Here is a 22,647-nt window from a genome sequence, read left to right as displayed (position 1 = left end):
TGGCTTAAGATGTAGCAAATAGCTTTTACATCGTGGGTGATTCTGGAGCAAAATGGCCTGGAGGTTTCTCACACACACTCATCGGCTGTATATTTCTTCCCAGGTTGCTTACAAATCTGACCTTAACTGGACCCGTGGGATTGGTTGGACTCCGCCAGGTTATCATAAAGTTGAAATGGTTAAACTCGCTGCTAACATGCCCCATGCAAAAGGCCTGGACACTCTAGATGCTGCCACTCAGTTGGAACAATTCACGGTGAGTTGTGCCACAAAGGGGCACGCGGCAAGGTATTGCAGGAGTCATTGATTTCTTATTATGTCACGAGTTATTGATTATGATACATCCATCAGAACAGGAAAGCAAAAACCCGCAGATGCTGGAAAACTGAAATAAAAACAGAAAATGCTAAAACATTCAACATCAGTGGAAAGAGAGACAAAGTTAACTTTTCAATTTGACCTGGAATATACACCCTGTTTTCTTTCCACAGATACGGTCTGACTGACTTTTTCCAGCATTGTTTGTTTTTATCATCATAGAACATCGAAGGGTGCAGCACAGGAACAAGCCCTTTGGCCCACATTGTCTGCGTTGAACATGATGCCAAGCCATTGCTTTCCCTCTCTATCCCCTTCCCATCCCAGTTCTCCCACCAGTCTTACTGTCTCCGACTACATTCTATCTTTGTTCCGCTCACTCCCATGACATCAGTCTGAAGAAGGGTCTCGACCTGAAATGCCTTCTCTCCAGAGATGCTGCCTGTCCCGCTGAGTTACTCTAGCATTTTCTGTCCACCTATGATGCCAAGCACAATTCTTATCCGCATGCACATCACCCATATCCCTCCATTCCCTGCATATCCAAACACCTATCTAAAAGTCTCTTAAACACAACTATCATATCTGCCTCCACCACATTCACCATCATCTCCACCTTTAAACTTTGCTCCTTTCACCTCGAGCTACGGCTTCGAGTCTTTGATATTTCTAGCCTGGGGAAAAGGTTCTGACTACCTACGCTATCTATCTCTCTCCTTACTTTATATCCAGGCACCTCGTTTTTTACATAGGGGAGTTTAAGTGCTTGAAAACTAGTACATAATTCAAAATGTGTAAATTGAACATGTACGCCACAATGTTGCCAGTACCGTAGTACATTTGAGCGAGCTATTTCGAAAGTCAAGCTTTGGTATTAAAAATGCATAAATCCAAGGCATATAACACAAAGTGCCTGTACTTCAGGTCACCCCTAAACCTTCGGTATTCCAGGGAAAACAAACCAAGACTGTCCTCCCTCTCCCTGTGGCTATTACCCCAGAATCGAGACATCATTCCGGTAAACCTCCTTTGCATCCTTTCTAAAGCCCTCAAATCCTTCTTGCAATGAGGTATATCAATATATCAGTATTGATATAGTCATTCTCATCTGCAGACAGCAAACATGAAATTGTCATAATGGCAGCACTGCATTAACCAGGGCTAACCAAGAGCTGCTCCTAGTTCTGCCCCTTTAACTTCACAAGGTGTGCATTAAAAATCCTTGCATGGTGATGTGGAGCACAGGGGACTTTGTGATAATTCTCTGCCTCTATAATGATAGACAACCAGATTTTGCAGCACACAAACTCTTGAAGAATATTCTTTTTGTCTGGTTTCCTTTCTTTGATGAAACAAGTTAAAAAACTCTGAATCTGTGCATCAATAGCATAGGATCATTAAAGGCACATTACACATTGAAAGCGTATAAGTGAACCAGATAAAATATGATCTAAATTTAAACAGTATGATCCCCGAGTAACATTGGGTGTGATAAGAAATGAGTTCACCAAAAATAATGCTTTAATATGACAGCCACAGTCAAATTGAAAGCATCGGGGAATGTAAGAATATCATACATACATTCAGTATCTGATGTCAAATGAAGATCTTAATAAATGGCAGATTCAGGTTAAGTTGCACTTGTGCATTTGGAGTCTTACTGACCTAGATCCATTCTATGCATTTGGGTAATGAAGCATTAAAACCAGAACTTCGGGAATAGAAACATAGAAACATAGAAAATAGGTGCAGGAGTAGGCCTGGTGGGTAGTTTCTTCAATGAATGGTGCTTACCCTTTAAATGAATGGTCAGAAGATAAAAGTGCACCATGCACCCTGACTTCTGAAATGTCCTCTGACAGATACTGCTCCCCAGGGGAGCGGCAAGTTCAATAATTACCTTTTTAAAGTACAGGAAATCATTTATATGTCTATGTACTCAGAATGATGTGAAGGGGTCTAATCAAATTATATTGAAGGACAATTTAAAATATCCTACATTTCTGAAGTTTTAATGCTTGAAGCAATTCTTTGTGCTTTCTTGATGGTTGCACTGGAAAATGATTGATGTCTTATAGAATGTGACTGCAAAGTATTAACACAGAATTATTATGCATGAAGCCAAAAGCTCATGTTCCTCTTTTTATTATCAGCAAGCTCAGGCAAACAGGAGTACAGAAGATTCTCAGCGGACAGATGTGATGCCAGATGCAACTGAGCTACTTCAAGCGAAGAGGTTCAAGATGAAACTCAATAAAAAATAAAATGCTCACACGACTAATTGCTGTCCTAGTTTTTAAATGGCACATTTTGCCCAACATTATATATAAGCTACATTTAATTTTTAGTCAAATTTTGCATACATATTTAATGCACCTTCTGCACTGCAAGGTACTTTTCTTTAATAATTTTCTATTCATTCATGGATTAAACAATTTTAACATAATTTTTATCTAATTTTAAAAGTATGCATTAAAAATTATGAAAGTCTTGAATTTAAGTCTTGGATGTGTTCTTTTTTTGGTTAGCAAATGTTAGGCTTTACTACAGACCAAACAGGAATAGTTCATTTCACTTTAGCATGTAGCCATGTTTGATTAAAAACATTCCCCATAAATGATGGGAGAGTTTTTCTTGGTGGGCAAAAAATACTTAAGCCACTGGAGGTATTTAGAAAATTTCACTTAACTTTTGTACAACACAATATACTGGAGGAAATCAGCGGGACAGGCAGAATCTCTGGAGGCATTAATAAATGCCATTTCGGGTTGAGACCCTTCTACTGATGGGTCATGCATGAAGAAGTGTCCTAACCGAAAACATCGCTTATCCATATCCTCCAGCGATGCTGCCTGACCCGTTGAGTTCTCCACCACTTTGTGTTCTACTCAAGATTCCAGCATCTTCAGTTCCTTATGTCTCCACTTAACTTGTGGCAGTCACGCGGATAAACCCGTCTTCCTGTTTTATGTGATTAGCATTGAGTGCTAAATGGGAACTCTGCAGAATCTCCAGTGTCTGGTGAAGTGGGAAATTGGTTTGTAGGTAAAGTTTTTTTGAGGATGGGTTGGAGGACTTGTGGACAGGAGGAAGTTGGGCAATACATATGGGGTGGAAATAAAAAACAAATTCCATGTAGTTGCAATACTAATTATAATTGATATTGAAATACATGATATTACAATATGTTGTCAATATCACAACATGACATTGTAATATCCATCATGTAATAAATAATGCAGCTATTAGAAATTCCACAGAAACTCTGAAAAAGAAAGTGCTAGAGTAACTCAGCGTGTCAGGGAGCATCTGTGGAGGGAATCAACAAGTCTGAAAAATGTTCCAAACCCGAAGCATCGCTTGGCCATTCCGTTCACAGTTGCTGCCTGATGTGCTGAATTACTCCAGCACTTTGTGTTTTGTTCTAGATTTCAGTATCTGCAGTTCGTTGTGTCTCAAATAAGTTGAGTAGCCCTGGTAATTTAGAAAAATGATACACATCGTCCTTGATCATGTTTTTTTATTACAGTCATTTAAGTCTTCCCAATCTATAATAAAGCTGATTGTCCAGGTTGGCTCTTTCCTTCTCATTCTCTTCTTCCCCCTTCTCCTCCAGTCATCATCTGCTTGCAGCATAACAGGTAGCTCTTCTTCTGATGCTTCTTCTTCTCATTTGGTTTAGTGGGCTTTGAGGTGATCAATGAGATCAAAGTGGTACCGCAGACTCTTCCACAGAAGGGGCAGAGGGTACCTGATGTGGCGGGTGCGCAGGTAGTTTCTGCGGTGGAATGCTTCTTCTGTTTCTCTGTGGGATCCTGATGCATGGGGTCTAGACTCCCAATTGCATTGTGCAGGTTGTTTCTTTACATAATCATCGGTGATGGTTCCAAAATGTCAGTGGGAATGTTTCAAGGAAACGGTGAGAACTTCCTTAAGTTTTTTCCACTCCCTGGCCAATAATCTCTTCCTATGACAGAGCTTGGTATAGAGCATCTGTCTCGGAGGTCTGCTATTGATGATGCAAACAATGTGGCTTGCTCCATTGAGCAAATTGTGTTTTAATAACTTTAATGTAACGGCAAGAGGTGTGGACACAGTGGGACGGCACAGTGGCACAGCGGTAGAGTTGTTGCCTTACAGCGCCAGAGACCCGGGTTTAATCCTGACTAGGGGTGCTGTCTGTACAGAGTTTGTATGTTTCCCCCGTGGCCACATGGCTCTCTTACGGGAGTTCAGGTTTCCTCCCACACCCCAAAGACGTACAGGTCTGTAGGTTAATTGACTGTGGTAAAATTAAAAATTGTCCCTGGTTTGTAGAATATTGTTAGTGTACGGGGTGATCACTGGTTGGCGCATACTCGATGGCCGAAGGGCCTGTTTCTGCACTGCATCTCAAAAGTAAACTAATATAAGATTCATACTATAGATATGCTGTACATTGCTTTAAAAGAAGAGTCATTGGCCATATTGTCACCAATGAATCCTTGTGCTTAGTGGACGACGTTTACATGTTTATGGTGGGTTGAATGAGAGAATAGTAGCATAATGGTTAGGCTATTGGATTATAAATTTAGAGGCCTGAATCAAGGATCTGGAGTTCAAATCTCCCATGGCAGCTGTGGAGTTTAAATTCAGTTAATTAACTAATTTGGTACAAAAATACCGAAATCAGTACCAATGACGATGAAATTACTGAATTGTAAAAACTCACGTGATTCACTTATGCCCACTTTAAGGAAAGGTAAATGGAACTTCTGTTCTCCAACTACATGGTTGAATTTTAACTCCACTATGAAATTACCTTATAAACCATTCATTTTAGGAGCAATTAAGTTTTGGTGCAAAATGTCAACCTATCCAACAATGGTAACAACTCATAGATCGATACAAATTGAAAATATATCCCAGACCATCAAAGTATGAGGGTGTCAATACTGGTTCTTGATTCCCCTACTCTGGGTAAAAGACTCTGCATTTAGCCTATCTAATCTCCTCATCGTCTCATGCACCTCAATAAGATCACCCCTCATCCTCCTGTGCTCCAAGGAGTCCTTGCCTGCTCAACCTCTCCCTGTAGCTTCGGGTCCTTTAAATGGTGTTCCCTGTCTGTTTTATTCATGTTCAAGTTGTGAGTTTAGGGGAGGTCATGGGCTGGAGGGTGGACATTCAAAATGGTGGCGTGAGTATTATATCTGTGCTGTTCACCTGTGGGCTGCTCATTATTCTTGTTGTCACCCACTGACGTCCAGAGCATTATTACAGAGCTGCATGCATGAGTGGTGGATGACACTTTTAATTGCCATACAGTGCCCAGAGCTGCCAAACAGTGGCTACTGATGACCCTGAGTTCACACTCAGGGTTTGTAAGATCTATGTCTAAGCAGCAGCCTTCATTACTGCAACCCTCCTGACTGCCTGAGTACTAGGAATTGAAACATAAAAGGAACTGACAGCATAGACTTAATCCACAAGTAGATGATATTTAATCTTGCATGATGTTGACAATGCATGAAACAGGCAAAGAGATAATAAGAATCACCCCAGACAGGTGTGAATCGCTTCCAGACAGGATGAAACACATAAAACTGTTTCAGAAGTGTCATTGACCAGATTTAAACAGTAAGATCCTTCAATATCTAAGCATTTGAGCAACTACTGTTGGCACTATGTGAAGTTCAAGACCCTCAGCAGTCTATAAACAGGAGGAAGACTGAGATTGCAGAGATATGACTTTAAAAGCACAGGGAACTGTGCTCAGCTCCCGACAGAAGGGACAAGAAAGGAACCGAGCTCCTGTCCTCTGAATGGGGGCATGTGCTGCACTTCCAGGACACTTGATTAAAATTTCTGCAAGTATGCCAGTCTGTTTGATCTTCTCTGAATGCATTCCTAGAATTCTGTCATTCCTGCGCCCATTGCTAAAATAATTAATGCGAGCCACTTCAAAGCAAAGAGGGCTGTGCATAAATCTTCCTCAAGTGGAGGAGGAGTTATGCAGGAGCCTTTCCACATCCTTGACCTCACCCATCTGGTGCTGGTGGCATAATGAGGTGTTCAACAGCTGGAAACGGGACTGACTACTGTGTGTTGCCGTTGGCTGGTCTGTGTGCCAGCATCTCTGCCCTTCTGAGAGTTCCCCCTCATAATCTAATCCATCAGGTATTGGCTTTAAAATGAAACCATCACCACCTGCATGCCTTTCTTGCAGAAGGCTACCACTGAGGTCAACCCATGTAATGCTGGCTTTGTGCCTTAAATTGTCTTTGGTAAGCAGCCAGTATTCGGTTACGGAGTTCCTATAACGAAAATTATCTGAAAGATCTGATAGTTTTTACTGGGTATTAAAATTTAAAGCAGAACATTCTTTTACAGTATATTGCTATTTTGCAGCAATGATAAATGATAACAAGTGTTATTCATTTATAATTATACCAGTAAAGTATCCAGCCTAGGAGAGGCGGGAAATGGTTGCAAACCTGCCTGGCTAAAAGCTTTGTATTTTGTAACAAATTTATAGTGATGATTGCTATCAATTCTGGTTGCAACAGAGTGTAATAATTGTGACCAGCAATTTGGATTGCCACTCAGTACACTGCTGAGAAAACCGATAGACTTTCCATATTGTTGAACGACAATTTAATTCTAGTAGTCAAGGCCTTGAAGTATCTAAATAATGCAATAACTGCAGTCACTACCTCCAATTTCATATCATCCTTTGATACCAAGTTAAACTTTAATAATCTCTATTATACAGGGCTGACGTCAAATCTGCTTCTTGGGACTTAATACCATACGAACATTGTAGGGAAAGATTTACAAGCAGTTTGGTTAACTGGAATTATCAAAAGAAAAGAGATGGCCAAACACTTTTCTTTCAGGGTATGGAAAGTTATATTTTATTAACCATTAATACACAGGGTGGGCAACACAACCTGCAGCTGAGCTACCAAATTTAATTTTTGATTTCATTTGCATGTTGAAACAGTAAAATCTAATTAATTATTCCTTGAATCCAGTTATGGAATGTGCTGACACGAGCATAAACACCAGGCTTGTTCTTCAATCCACAGCGATCCCCCCAGCTCACTATTCCATAGACCTGATAACGTCCATCCTTCAAACAGGTCAGTGGACCTCCTGAGTCACCCTGTAGCAAAATGAACAGTGTCACATTAATCAGTTTTCCCCCTTATTTCTTTACATTTATTCCCTTCCTCTGCTATTTAGGTCTTTGGCTTTTGCTGATTGCAGTTTGAATCAATCACAAAGCTACACGGCCTGGAAACAGACCCGTCGGCCCAACTTGTCCATGCCCATCAACTTGACTAACAGAGATAGTTCCATTTCCCTGTGTCTGGCCCCATCACACTCCAAACTTTTCCTATGTTACTATCCAAGTGTATTCTAAATGTTGTAATTGCAGCAATGGGGTCAAGGAAAGAGCGTTCACGTCGCGGCCCTGTTTCCACTGATCTTTCCACCACCACACACAAGAAGCACAAGAAGCGCAAGACAGACACCATTGTGCAGATGCCGAGAAGTGTGTCCAGCTCTGGCTGAACAACTTCTAATCTTGTGTGTCAACTCGATAAGAAGAAGAAAAATTGTAGCAATGGGGGTCAGCACTAAACCAGTGTTGACTGGAGCTACCACCCTTTCAGGTTTTTATAGAGTCATACATCATGGAAACAGGCCCTTCAGCCCAACATGGCCATGCCGACCAACATACCCCATCTACACTAGTTGCACCTGCCCATGTTTGGCCATTATCCCTCTAAATCTAGCGTGTCAAATCAAATGGATCCTTTACAGTTTGCATATCAGCCTAACATCAGTGTCGATGATGCTCTCATTTACATGCTGCAGAGGGTGTACACACATTTGGACACTACTGATGCATCTGTAAGGATTACATTTTTTGACTTCTCAAGCGCCTTCAACACAATTCAGCCCCGACTGCTAGGGGAGAAGATGGAGAAGATGAAAGTGGATCCATCACTGGTACTGTGGTGTTTGGATTACCTTTCCCTCAGACCACAGTACGTGCGCCTACAGAACAGTGTCTCGGGCACCATCTTGAGCAGCACAGGGGCTCCACAAGGAACTGTGCTGGCTCCGTTCCTGTTTACCATCTACACAGCGGATCTCCAATATAACACCAACAGCTGCTTTTTGCAGAAGTTTTCGGATGATACAGCTGTTGTTGGCCTCATTAAAGGGGGCAATGAGGAGGAGTATAGAGACATAATAAGTAACTTTGTGGAGTGGAGTGCACACAATAACCTCCATCTTAACACCAAAAAAACCAAGGAGATAGTTGTGGACTTCAGGAGGGGGAGGAGGAGGACTCAAGCAACACCAATCACCATTAAGGGCACTGAGGTGGAGGTGGTCGCTAACCACAGGTACCTTGGGGTGCAGCTTGACAGTGAGCTGAACTGGAAGTGTCATATGGAGGCGGTGTACAGGAAGGGACAAAGCCGACTGTATTTTTTAAGGAGGCTGAGGTCATTTAACATCTGCCAACCCCTACTGTGCAGTGTCTACCATTCAGTGGTGGCCAGTGCTCTGTTTTTTGCTGTGGCCTGTTGGGGAGATGGCGCCCGCATAGCGGACAAAAACAGACTGGACAAGCTAATCAGGAAGGCCGGCTCAGTGGTCGGGGCTGAGCAACGAACGGTCCAGCAGGTGGCAGAGGCCAGAACTCTGAACAAACTGGGTTCAATAATGACCAACCCCACTCACCCACTCCATGCCCTGAAGGTGATCAAGAGCAGTATCTTCAGTCAGAGGCTGATTGCACCAATGTGCAAAACTGAGAGACATAGGAAGTCCTGTTTACCAGCTGCTATAAGGTTATATAATGCGCATAAATAACTGCACTTTTTTAAAATTAATTGTATTTTAACTTGTATTTTAACTTGTTAAGTATGGAAGCCATTTGAGGAAATGTGCGGTGTTATGTCTGTCTTGAAGCTGTCGTGGCACTGTAATTTCCTGTAAAGGATTATTAAAGGTATAATCAATCAATCTAATCTATCCATGTGCCTATCTAAATACTTATTTTATGTTGCAAAAGTACCTGCTATACATGTATTCAGTTTTTAGCATTTTGAGGTCTCTGGAATGTCCAGCATTCATTGCAGATCCATAAATGCTCTTGAGAAGTTGCTGGTGAGATACCTTTCCAAACTGCTACAGTGCTTTTGGTAAAAGTATTCCCTCAATAATGTTGGGCAGGGAATTTCAGGATTCAGACAAAGGAATGATGAAAGAAAGGTGAAATATTTCTAAGTCTGGATTGAATGTAATTTACAGGGAATCCTGTAAATGGTGCTATTCCCAAACCCAGATTGACCAGTCAGTGGAAAGACTATACATGATTACAATCAAGCCATCCACAGTGTACAGATACAGGATAAAGGGAATAATGTTTAGCGCAAGGTAAAGTCCAGTCAGTCCAATTAAAGATAGTCCGAGCGTTTTCCTCTTGACTCCCTCTTGTTGGAGATGAAGGTCATTGCTGGCACTTTGTTGCACAAATTGTACTTTTCAACCATGTGCTGAATATTGGTCAGGACAGGCTACATGCAGGGATGGGTTGTCTCATTCGTTAACGTATTGGGAAGAGAATTGAACAATATGCTAACAGAAGCAAACATCCTCACTTCTGACCTAATGAATGGTGGAAAGATATTGATAACACTTTTGAAGATGGTTGGAACAAGGGCGCAGCCTTGAATAACACGTGCAGTGATATGCTAGGGTGGGATGATTCATCTCCATGAACACGACCACCTGTATTGCAAGAGGTGCTATTTCAACCATTAGTGTGCGTTTGATGCATTCTGACTTCAGCTTTTCCATGGCCCCTTGGTGGCCTGAATGACAGTCATGAGCAGTCACTCTCACCTCACGTCTGCAATTCCATTCCTTTATCCTTGATTAGATCAAGGCTGGGATCAGGTCTGAAGCCAAAAAAATGCTCAACTGGTAATAGCTGAACTGGACATCAGCGAGCAAGTTATCCGTGAGCAACTGCAGCTTGATAACAGTTTTGTTGACTTCTTATATCATCCTGTTGTAGATGAATTGAGTCACATTGGATTTCTTCTGCACTTGTAAACCACTTGGTCAGTGCTTGTGTGTAACTATATGCAACTGCTTGGCTAGAAACATAACTAGGTCTGAAATACAGGGTTTCTGTACCATAGTCGTTTGGCTTGTTGCTTGGCCTTGACTATTTCTGATGCTCTTAGACTTTTAGTTTAGTTTAGTTTAGAGCTACATCACAGAAACAGGGCCTTCGGCCCACCAGATCCACGTCAACCTGTGAACTCTGTTACACTAGTACACACTTTACACTAGGGATAATTTAGAATTTTCACCTAAGCCAATTTACCTACAACCCTGTATGTCTTTGGAGCGTTGGAGGAAAAGGGGGCACTCAGGGAAAACCCACGCGGTCACGGAGAGGGCGTACAAGCTCCATACAGACAACACCCCTAGTCAGGATCGAACCTGAGTCTCTGGCGCTATAAGGTAGCAACTCTACCGCTGCGGCACTGCGCTGCCCAGTGATGTTCTCAGACTTTTCTTGATATCATGTGGAGTGAATGGAATTGGCTAAAATGTGGGTTCTGTATTGGTGGGGATCATCGAAAGAAGCTGAGATGGATCACATTTTCAACACTTCTGGCCGAACATGGTTGCAAGTGATTCCACCTCGCCTCTAGCACTCACATGCTGGGATCTGCCTTCACAGATGAAGGGAGTGTTGTTGGAGGCTCCTCCTCCCATCAGCTATCTAGTTGTCCAGCATTGCTCAGGTTAGAGGTTGCAGAATGGCTGAGCTTTGGACTGATCTGTTGGTTATGAGATGGCCTAGCTGTCTATTGCATGCTGTTATCTATGTAAACTGAGAGTTCCTGGGATGTTGTGCTTATTTTAAAGGTAAGAAAGTCTTGCGGAAGACTGAAATAATACAGAACACAGTGGAAACACTCAGTAGGTCAGATAACGTGTGCTGAAAAAGAAACAGAATTAATGTTTCAGGTCTAATAGCCCTGTCCCACTGTACGAGTTCATTCAAGAGCTCTCCCGAGTTTAAAAAAAAATCAAACTCGTGGTAAGCACGTAGAATGTACGTAGCGGTACATCGGAGCTCGGGGACGTCTCTTAGCGGATCGTAACGCTAACGACAGGTACTCGGGAAACGCGGTAAGCTTGGGAAGACTCGTGAAGATTTTTCAACATGTTGAAAAATGTCCACGAGAGCCCCGAGTACTTATGAGCGGCCATTACCGTAAATCTCAGAGTCAGGGCAAACTCGGGAGAACTCTTGAATGAACTCATACAGTGGGACAGGGCTATTAGTCAGAAAGGTACTGGTGAAGGGTTCTATTATCCAACCTGAAACATTAACTCTGATTCTCTTTGCATAGATGCTGCCTGACCCGCTGAGTACTTTCATCATTTTCTGTTTTTTCCCCCTGATTTACTGACAATCTGCACTTCACAAAATGTCCTTACTTTCAAAAGGGTTGTTTAAAAAAACACAAAGAGGAGAACATTCTTATAGAAGACGAGAGACAAAATAGGTTTATATACAGTAACAAGATAAAAATACAAAACTTAATGGTTTAAGATAGAAATTAGATTGAAACTAAAAATTAAGCCCATTAAATATTTTTAAAGCCTCATATAAAATAATATTTTATAGTTGGAGGAATCATACAAAAGGCATCTGTTTGTAGCTGAAGAAAGCATTCAAAAATATAAGCAAAAAGGAAAAGCAAATTATAGTGTAGCCAAAGGTAGTCAAAAATGCTTTAGGACCAAGTTAGTGGTAAAGCAAAGGTCATGGACCAGATGGGCCTATTAGAAGATAAATTGGGTAAAACTATTACAGATGATTAGGATATGGGAAACATATTGAATAGATTTTTCACATCAATTTTCACAATTGAAGACTGTAGGCAAATTGCAGGCAGAGTGAATGAGACTCAGTGAGCCACAGAACCTCTCAAAGTTAGAAAACAATGGACCAGAGTTTGCAGCAATAATGACCGCAAGGCTACTGATGCTCGCTGTTATTATTCGAGGAGAACTGACAACAACTTTGGGATTTCTGCCCTTTCCTACTTTGACAGAGAAACTCTGAAGCTGCTGTCAATAAATTCAGAGTCTCCCTTAGCTGTGCTGTTTGTGGTTTTTTTCTACCACAGCCAAGAGGAATCACTAAAATTGACACTTTCATTTAAGCTATTTATGAACTAGTCTCTCTGCAAAATACCCTGGCAACTTTACACATTGTTGTATGTGATCCAATTTTTTTTTTAAGTGGCCTATACTGAGCAATAACATGTGCATAAGGAAACTATTTGGTCTGAACGAAAACTATATACTAACTAAAAATATTTCAGCATAAGGGCAAAAATTGATTTTGCTTTATCTGCTGAATATGTAATGCAATAAGAGATGCTTATTGAACTTTGGTTCTGAGATTTACCTCATTAATTTCAATAAAACAACATTTCAAAAGTAGAGCTCAGTGCATTCTGTTATTATGTATTCTAGCATATACAATCAAGGACTAATTGCTATCAGGGATTTTAAATTTTAATGTTTTTTTTAAATGCTCACATGATATTTCAGCTTATTTCTTAATGTTGCCTATGTCCCAGTATTTATTTACCATTTTGTATATTATTTTATAATGTAGTTAAAAAGGGTGGCAGAGTAGCTCAGCAGTAAAGTTGCTGCCTTACAGCGCTAGAGACACGGGTTCCTATTGGAGCCTACCAGAAAGAAGGCAATTCTGGATTTAGTGTTGTCTAATGAACCAGATTTAATAAGGGAACTCAAGGTAAAGGAACCACTAGGAGGTAGTAACCATAATATGATGTTTTAATCAGCAATTTGAGAGGGAAAAGTGTCAGTGTTGCAGTTGAACAAAGGGGACTATGAAGGCATGAGAGAGAAGCTTGCCAAGGTCGACTGGAAAAGGATCCCAGCAGGAATGATGGTGGAACAGCAATTATAGGAATTTCTGGGCATAATCCAGAAGGTGCAGGATCATTTCATTCCAAAGAGGAAGATTCTATGAGAGTAAGAGACAAGCGTGGCTGAGAAGGGAAGTTAGGGATGGAATAAAACGAAAAGAAAAGGCGTATAACATAGCAAAGAGTAGTGGGAAGCCAGAGGATTGGAAAACTTTCAAAGGACATCAGAAGGTAACAAAAAGGGCAATACGGGGTGAAAAGATGAAGTATGAAGGTAAGCTCGCCAATAATATAAAGAAGGATAGTAAAAGCTTCTTTAGGTATGTTAAGAGAAAAAGATTAGTAAAGACAAATGTTGGTTCCTTGAAGGCAGAAACAGGTGAAATTATTATGGGGAATAAAGAAATGACGGAAGAGTTGAACAGGTACTTTGGTTCTGTCTTCACTAAGGAAGACACAAACAATCTCCCAGATGTACTAGAGGACAGAGGATCTAGGCAGACAGAGGAACTGAACGAAATTTGCATTGGGCAAGAAATAGTATTGGGTAGATTGATGGGACTGAAGGCTAATAAATCCCCAGGGCCTGATGGTCTGCATCCCATGGTACTCAAGGAGGTGGCCCTAGAAATTGTAGACACATTGGTGATCATTTTCCAATGTTCTATAGATTCAGGATCAGTTACTGTGGATTGGAGGGGAGCTAATGTTGGAGCGAGCGAGAAAACAGGGAATTATACACCAGTTAGCCTGACATCGGTGGTGGGGAAGATGCTGGAGTCAATTATTAAAGAAGTAATAATGGTGCATTTGGATAGCAGTAAAAGGATTGGTCCAAGTCAGCATGGATTTATGAAGGGGAAATCCTGCTTGACTAATCTTCTGGAATTTTCTGAGGATGTGACAAATAAAATGGATGAAGGAGAGCCAGTGGATGGAGTGTATCTGGACTTTCAGCATTCAATAAGGTCCCACACAGGAGATTAGTGGGCAAAATTAGAACACATGGTATTGGGAGTAGGGTATTGACATGGATAGAGAATTGGTTGGCAGACAGGAAACAAAGATTAGGAATAAATGGGTCCCTCGTCAGAAAGGCAGGCAGTGGCGAGTAGCGTGCCGCAAGGCTCGGTGCTGGGGCCGCAACTATTTACAATATATATTAATGATTTAGATGATGGAAATTAAAGTAACACTAGCAAATTAGCAGATGACACAAAGCTGGGTGGCAGTGTGAACTGCAAAGAGGATGCTAGGAGGTTGCAGACTGACTTGGACAGGTTGAGTGAGTGGGCGGATGCATGGCAGATGCAGTATAATGTAGATAAATGTAAGGTTATCCAATTTGGCGGCAAGAACAAGGTGGCAGATTATTATCTCAATGGTGTCAAGTTAGGTAAAAGGGAAGTGCAACGAGATCTGGGGGTCCTTGTACACCAGTCACTGAAAGTAAACACGCAGGCACAGCAGCCATTGAAGAAATCTAATGACATGTTGGCCTTCAAAACGAGAGGATTTGAGTGTAGGAGTTCTGTAGTTGTACAAGGCCTTGACGAGACCACATCTGGAGTACTGTGTGTAGTTTTGGTCTCCTAATTTGCGGAAGGACATCCTTGCTATTGAAGGAGTGCAGCATAGGTCCATGAGGTTAATCCCCGGGATGGCGGGACTGCCATATGAGGAAAGATTGGAAAGACTGGGCTTGTATTCACTGGAATTTAGAAGGATAAGGGGGGATCTCATAGAAACATTAAAAAATTATAAAAGGAATGGATAAGCTAGATGCAGGAAAAATGTTCCCAATGTTGGGGGAGTCCAGAACCAAGGGCCACAGTCCAAGAATAAAGGGGAGGCAATTTAAAACAGATGAGACAAAACGTTTTCACCCAGAGAGTTGTGAATTTGTGGAATTCTGTGCCATGGAAGGCAGTGGAGGCCAATTCACTGGATTAATTTAAAAGAGAGTTAGATAGAGCTCTTGGGGCTAGCAGAAACAAGGGTTATGGGGAGAAGGCAGGCACGGGTTACTGATTGTGGATGATCAGCCATGATCACAATGAATGGCAGTGCTAGCTCGAAGGGCCGAATGGCCTCCTCCTGCATCTATTTTCTATGTTTCTATGATCCTGACCACGGGTGCTGTCTGTACAGAGTTCTTATGTTCTCCCTGTGACCACGTGGATTTTCTCCAAGTGCTCCGTTTTCTTCACACACTTCACTTCGGTAGAATTGTAAATTTTCCCTAGAGCTAGTGTATGGGGTGATCGTTGGTCGGTGCAGAATTCTTTGCACCACTGTGGAATTCATTGCCACACAAGACTGTGGATTTCGTTGCCACACAAGGCTGTGGAGGCCAAGTCAATGAATATTTTTAAACACAGAGATAGACAGATTCTTGATTAGAATGGGTAACAAGGGTTATGGGGAAAAGGCAGGAGAATGAGGTTAGGAGGGAGAGATCGATCAGCCATGATTGAATGGCAGAGTAAACCTTATGGGCCAAATGGCCTATTTCCACTCCTCTCACATGACCTTATGACTCGGTGGGCCAAAGGGCCTGTTTCCACGCTGTATCTCTAGTCTACAGTACAAAATGGTGCTTTTTACTTTCTGACCTGCTGTCTCTAAGGATTATTGACTATGATTGAGGGGGCAACCAGCCAACCCTATGACACCATAGCTGTTGCACCTAGGATTACTTTGAATATTGTGAGCAATTTTGGGCTCCATATCTGAGGAAGAAAGTACTGGCTCTGGAGAGGGTCCGGAGGAGGTTTACAAGAATTATCACAGGAATGAGTAGGTTAACATATGATGAGCATTTCTCAGCACTGGGCCTGTATTCGCTTGAGTTTAGGAGAATGAGGGAGGACCTCATTGAAACGCTGAAACAGTGAAAAGTTTGGATAGAGTGGATGTGGAGAGGATATTTCCACTAGTGGGAGAGTCTAGGATTAGAGCTCATAGCCTCAGAATTAAAGGACATTCTGTTAGGAAGGAGATGAGGAGGAATTTCTTTAGAGGGTGTTTAATCTGTGGAATTCTTTGCCACAGAAGGCTGTGGAGCCAAAGTCAATGGATATTTTTAAGGCCGAGATAGATTCTTGATTAGAACGGGTGTCAGAGGTTATGGGGAGATGGCAGGAGAATGGCGTTAGGAGGGAGAGATGGATCAGCCATCATTGAATGGCGGAGTAGACTTGATGGGCCAAATGGCCTAATTCTACTCCTATCACTTATGATCTTATGAGCAGACTATTGACAGGAACCCATTCAGAAATAGGGGCCGGTCTCCCCACAGAAATCCCCAAACCTTTGTGGGAAACAAGGTGAGAAACCTTTGTGGGAAACAAGGTGGGAAACCTTTGTGGGAAACAACTGCATATTTTGTGCTCAGATTGTGTTGCAAGAATGAATGAGGCATAGAATCTCTTGAAATACAATAAATATAACATTGAAATCCTCAAAGGATTAAAAGCAAAAAATAATGATGGTCCGTTTTATGATTTTCAGAGCTACAGAAGGAGTCAATGACCAGAGGATGCTAAGGATTCAGGATAGGGGAATGAAAACTATGAGCATGATTTTTACTCCCTTGTCGGTGAGATAGTACTGTGAAGGTGGTAGCCAAAAGTTAGACGTCCATGTACAACAAAGTCTGAATCAATGCATTTTTTAGTGGTTTACACGAAAAGAACAAATAGAAATGGCAAGAAGCATATAGATTGTAGCTCTGGGGCAGGTATAATTACATAAAGGTGTCAGTGTGCAACTACATTTTGAAGAACCATGCCTTGTATCATTAATATTGTAGATGCTTCTTCGAAAGGAATCGGCTGCGATTTACAGGACGTTGATGCAGAATAACATCATTATACTCTGCCAAAATAATTTACACATGCTCAAAAACAAATGGGTTAATTATGAGGATTATTAAGAGGCTTTGAGGGGGGGGGGGGGGGGGGGGGGTGTATAGTGGTCTACACTGTCTTTGAAGAGAATTGAAGTCCTTTTCGGAGTAATTAAATTGTACTCATTGTACTAATGGAGCAGGTATTTTCAACAGCGTGTTCCTGAGATAGCTATCAAAATTTACAGTGGGATCTTGATCAGCTGAGCTAGTGGGCTCAAGAATGGCTCATGGAGTTTAATGCAGGTAAGTGTGAGGGATTGCATTTTGAGAATTCAAACAGGACATGACCTACACAGTGAATGGTGATAGCTCCCTGGGGAGTGCTGTAAAGCAGAGGGCTCTCAGGGTACAGATACACAGTTCCATGCAAATGGTGTGACAAATACTGTAGATAGGGTAAATAGATAGGTTTGTTTCGGTGCCAAAATGTGTACTGCCTAGGTGAAGTCTGCTGCATTATTTTACTGGGTTGTATGCAAAACAAAGCATTTCACTGTACTTGGGTACACGTGACTATAACGTATCATTGAAAGAAGGCGTTTGGTATATTGGTCTTCATCAGTCAGGGTAGTGAGTATATAAGTTAGGATGTTACAGTATGTTACAGTTGTACAAGATGTTGGTGAAGCTGCATTTGGAATATTGTGTTCAGTTATGGCCATCCTGCTCTAGGAAGGATGTCATTAACCTGGAAAGAGTAATGATCTCGTAAAGGTGTAGAATGGAAAATTCCAAGGCATTCACCCAGTAGTAATCTTGGAAAGTCAATATGATGGAGGAGTTATCCCTATTAAATCAATATTTTAGAATGTAGAATTTACTCTTGGGGATTCAATTATGATGAGACCCCATTGGTGTGAAGTGCGCCAGTGACTGAGTTAGCAGGTCTGAGAGCCCAGGGAAGCAGCCTACAAAAGGCAATATCCATCTCAAATGTGTTAATCACAGCCCTCTACAAGTATTTTGGTTTGTGGCTCACATATACTATCTGTTAAGAGGAATTGTTTAAAATTAATAGGCTTTGAATGAATTCATAATACTCAATTTGGAGTTCTACAACAAAGGATGAGCCTTTACTTCTCATATTTTAATAAAGCTCCCATCTTTACTTTAGTTTAGTTTAGAGATACAGTGTGGAACAGGCCGTTCGGCAACAACGAGTCCGCGCACAACAATTATCACCCATACACTAATTCTATGTTATCCCAGTTTTGCATCCTGCACACATTGGTGCAATTTACAGGAGCCAATTAACCTACTACCCTGCACGTCTGGTATGTGAGAAGAAAACTGAGCACACGGAGAAAGCACACGGAGTCACAGGGAGAACAAACAGACAGTACCTGTAGTCAGGATCTATCCTGTGTCTCTGGCGCTATAAGGCAGCAACTATGCCTCTGCAAGTCACACCAGCCTTTATATCAAGAATGTAAGTTTTATATCAATTTATTTCTGTCTGCACAACAATCCACTTTTTGCAATGGCTGGGATAAGTGAGAGCTGAAAACTGCCCTTCACTTGAGAGAGCATCTTTAATGCAACATTTTGATATAATCGGGCCACTTTGATTTTTGTGAGTTTTATGCCCACATATTTACACACAAGATTGAAGAGTTTGAATTTAAACCTCCTTGCAAAGAGGAATCATGTGGGATTGGAAAAGCTGAAATGAATCCAGGCTGCAAGGAAGCAAGAAAGCTACTATTATTTCCTGGCAATACTCCCTGGTTAGTAAAAGTCCAGTTGCATTCTTGGGCATTGGATCCAGTCTGTGCTAAGCTCTTATCACATAACGTGCTGGAATTTGTTGCATCAGGCTGTTTCAAGTGAGTGGGTGTTGAGTGGGTGGGTCTGTGGCAATTTGGCACATTGATTGACTTTTATCTACAGTAAGGCTGCATTTCTTGACCTCAGCTCCAGGTCCATCTCAAATACTGTAACATTTACCTCGGAGAAACAAGAGTGGAGACGCTGGAAGCACAAAAAAAAAAAAACTGCTGGAGGAGCTCAGTGGATCAAGCAGCATTTGTAGTGGGATAGTAGATATTTCAGGTCGAGAGCCAGTATCAGGACTCAAACCTTTCAATCCTGATCTAGACCTGAAAAGTTGATTCACTCTTTGCCTCCACTGATGCTGTTTGATCTGCAGAGTTTCTCCAGCAGTTTATTTTTGCACAACATTTATCTTGCTCAATCATTTCCAGGTTACACTCTGTCCCTGGCATTTTGAGTAGCTCTACTTGATGAAAGTTCCTCAGCAGTGGATAATCTGCACGTTTAAGTGTGAATTTCCTACAGTCTCAAGGCTGAGTCTGTAGTGCGTGATGGAAGGCAGACTACATATTGGTGACTCTATGAGCCATGTACTGATGCTTGTTATCATAAACTGCACTCACAAGATGTGTTTGCAGCCGTTCTATCATATCCTATTAATCCTGCAAGCTTTCAGTTTAGTTCTGAGTGACCTGCTTTACCAATTTTTCTCCCAAAACTCTTTTGCCACAAGTTCACACAGTAAAGTAGAGCATGTTGGCTTGAAAAATCTATTGGATGGTGCTTTTTTTAAATGGATTCTACACAGTTAAATTTTGTTGGAAGATGAGTCACATAAAGAAACTATGACATGGCAGTAGAATTGCTGCCTTACGGAGCCAGAAACACGGGTTCAATCCTGACTGCGGATGCTGTCTGTACGGAGTTTGTACGTTCTTCCTGTGACTGCATGGGTTTTTTTCCGGGGCTCCAGTTTCCTCTCACACTCTAAAGACATGCAGGTTTGTAGGTTAATTGGCTTCTGTAAATTATACCTAGTGTGTAGGATATAACATGTGTGAGGGTGATCACAGGTTGGAGCGAACTCGGTGGGTCAGAGAGCCTGTTTCCATGCTGTATCACTAAACTAAACCAACAATCTGTCCTTCCTGTTTTCCAATTCAGTGATCTTTCTTCTAGTTTCCTGTGTGGATAACTTACTAATGCACACAATTCCTAGTCATATGGAATGGTGTTCAGTGGTGTGTGGATGCTTGGGTCATTTGTGCAAAGGTCATCACAATAAATGTGGGGTAGACCACAGCAGACAAGGCTGACACCTCTCTACCCTTCCCAGAGGACTCAACCTGAATCATTTCAAATGGTGAATATATTTTGCAATGGAATCATGCAACTCTGATCACTTACAAAAAAAAACACGTGTTGGGTCACTGTACAGGATGAGATTCATGCACCATCACAGGCCTCTGTGTTTTGCCTCTGCAAATTACCCTGCTAATTGATGTCTGCCCTCTGTTTCTATGCGTTTAATTTAATTTTTTGCTGATATGTTTATGAACATACCTTCTGGACCTGCTGGAACTATGTATTTCAAATATCTTCCCAAATCTAATTCCTTCAATCCTTCTATAAACATTTGCCATCATAATCATCATAAACATCATAATCATACTTTATTAGCCAAGTGTGTTTTGCACCATCTGCCTTGATCCTTGATCTTCTAGTGAATGGTTCTAATTCTGTAAGTATTTTTCTAAGAACAAAGACTCTTTATCCCTCTGATTGCCAGATGTGCTTTTCATAAGATCATAAGTGATAGGAGGAGAATTATGCCATTCGGCCCATCAAGTCTACTCTGCCATTCAATCATGGCTGATCTATCTCTCCCTCCTAACCCCATCCCCTGCCTTCACCCCATAATCTCTGACACCTGTACTAATCAAGAATTTATCTATCTCTACCTTAAATATATCCACTGACTTTGGCTCTGCAGCCTTTTGTGGCAAATAATTCCATAGATTCACCACCATCTGATTAAAGAAATTCCTCCTCATCTCCTTCCTAAAATAACATCCTTTAATTCTGAGGCCAAGGACCTCTAGCCCTACACTCTCCCACTTTTGGAAACATCCTCTCCCCATTCACTCTTTGCAAGCATTTAACTATTCTGTACATTTCAATGAGGTCCCCCCTCATTCTTCTAAACTCCAGCGAATATAGGCCCAGTGCTGTCAAACGGTCATCATATGTTAACCTACTTATATACAGTGCATTCAGAAAGTATTCAGACTCTTTCACTTTTTCCACATTTGTCAAGTTACAGCCTTATTTTAAAATAGATTTAATTATTTTTTTAATCATCAATGTACACACAATACCTCTGACACCTGTACTAATCAGGGAATAAATCAGGGAAGGTAGTGCATCCGTGGATAACAAGGGAAATCAGGGATGGTATCAAAGCAAAAGATGATGCGTACAAATTAGCCAGAAAAAGCAGCATACCAGAGGACTGGGAGAAATTCAGAGACCAGCAGAGGAGGACAAAGGGCTTAATTAGGAAAGGGAAAATAGATTATGAAAGAAAACTGGCAGGGAACATAAAAACTGACTGCAAAAGTTTTTATAGATATGTGAAGAGAAAGAGATTAGTTAAAACAAATGTAGGTCCCTTGCAGTCAGAAACAGGTGAGTTGATCATGGGGAACAAGGATATGGCGGACCAATTGAATAACTACTTTGGTTCCGTCTTCACTAAGGAAGACATAAATAATCTGCCGGAAATAGCAGGGGACCGCGGGTCAAAGGAGTTGGAGGAACTGAGTGAAATCCAGGTTAGTCGGGAAGTGGTGTTGGGTAAATTGAATGGATTAAAGGCCGATAAATCACCAGGGCCAGATAGGCTGCATCCCAGAGTACTTAAGGAAGTAGCTCCAGAAATAGTGGATGCATTAGTGATAATTTTTCAAAACTCTTTAGATTCTGGAGTAGTTCCTGAGGATTGGAGGGTAGCAAACGTAACCCCACTTTTTAAGAAGGGAGGGAGAGAGAAAACGGGGAATTACAGACCAGTTAGTCTAACATCGGTAGTGGGGAAACTGCTAGAGTCAGTTATTAAAGATGGGATAGCAGCACATTTGGAAAGTGGTGAAATCATTGGACAAAGTCAGCATGGATTTACGAAAGGTAAATCATGTCTGACGAATCTTATAGAATTTTTCGAGGATGTAACTAGTAGAGTGGATAGGGGAGAACCAGTGGATGTGTTGTATCTGGACTTTCAGAAGGCTTTCGACAAGGTCCCTCATAAGAGATTAGTATACAAACTTAAAGCACACGGTATTGGGGGTTCAGTATTGATGTGGATAGAGAACTGGCTGGCAAACAGGAAGCAAAGAGTAGGAGTAAACGGGTCCTTTTCACAATGGCAGGCAGTGACTAGTGGGGTACCGCAAGGCTCAGTGCTGGGACCCCAGCTATTTACAATTTATATTAATGATCTGGATGAGGGAATTGAAGGCAACATCTCCAAGTTTGCGGATGACACTAAGCTGGGGGGCAGTGTTAGCTGTGAGGAGGATGCTAGGAGACTGCAAGGTGACTTGGATAGGCTGGGTGAGTGGGCAAATGTTTGGCAGA

General features: G+C 41.6%; 2 protein-coding genes across 7 annotated transcripts in view; one reads left to right on the top strand and one right to left on the bottom strand.

Annotated features, from left to right (window-relative positions):
* Positions 1-2,818, top strand: part of LOC116981127 (nebulin related anchoring protein) — an 83,291-nt gene extending 80,473 nt beyond the window's left edge. For all 4 annotated transcript variants that reach the window (XM_033033902.1, XM_033033904.1, XM_033033903.1 and 1 more), the window contains 2 exons: positions 104-256; positions 2,472-2,818. In XM_033033902.1, coding sequence (XP_032889793.1) covers positions 104-256; positions 2,472-2,582 — 264 coding nt within the window. In that variant the 3' untranslated portion in view covers positions 2,583-2,818. The remainder of the gene's footprint in view (positions 1-103; positions 257-2,471) is intronic.
* Positions 2,819-7,185: 4,367 nt separating this feature from the next.
* LOC116981126 (hyaluronan-binding protein 2-like) overlaps positions 7,186-22,647 on the bottom strand; it is a 45,529-nt gene continuing 30,067 nt past the window's right edge. For all 3 annotated transcript variants that reach the window (XM_033033898.1, XM_033033900.1, XM_033033899.1), the window contains exon 13: positions 7,186-7,465. In XM_033033898.1, coding sequence (XP_032889789.1) covers positions 7,310-7,465 — 156 coding nt within the window. In that variant the 3' untranslated portion in view covers positions 7,186-7,309. The remainder of the gene's footprint in view (positions 7,466-22,647) is intronic.

Source organism: Amblyraja radiata, chromosome 15 (assembly GCF_010909765.2).
Source record: "Amblyraja radiata isolate CabotCenter1 chromosome 15, sAmbRad1.1.pri, whole genome shotgun sequence".
Lineage (NCBI taxonomy): Eukaryota > Metazoa > Chordata > Chondrichthyes > Rajiformes > Rajidae > Amblyraja > Amblyraja radiata.
Note: the sequence above shows the minus strand (reverse complement) of the source record. Positions and strands in the feature narration are given on the sequence as shown.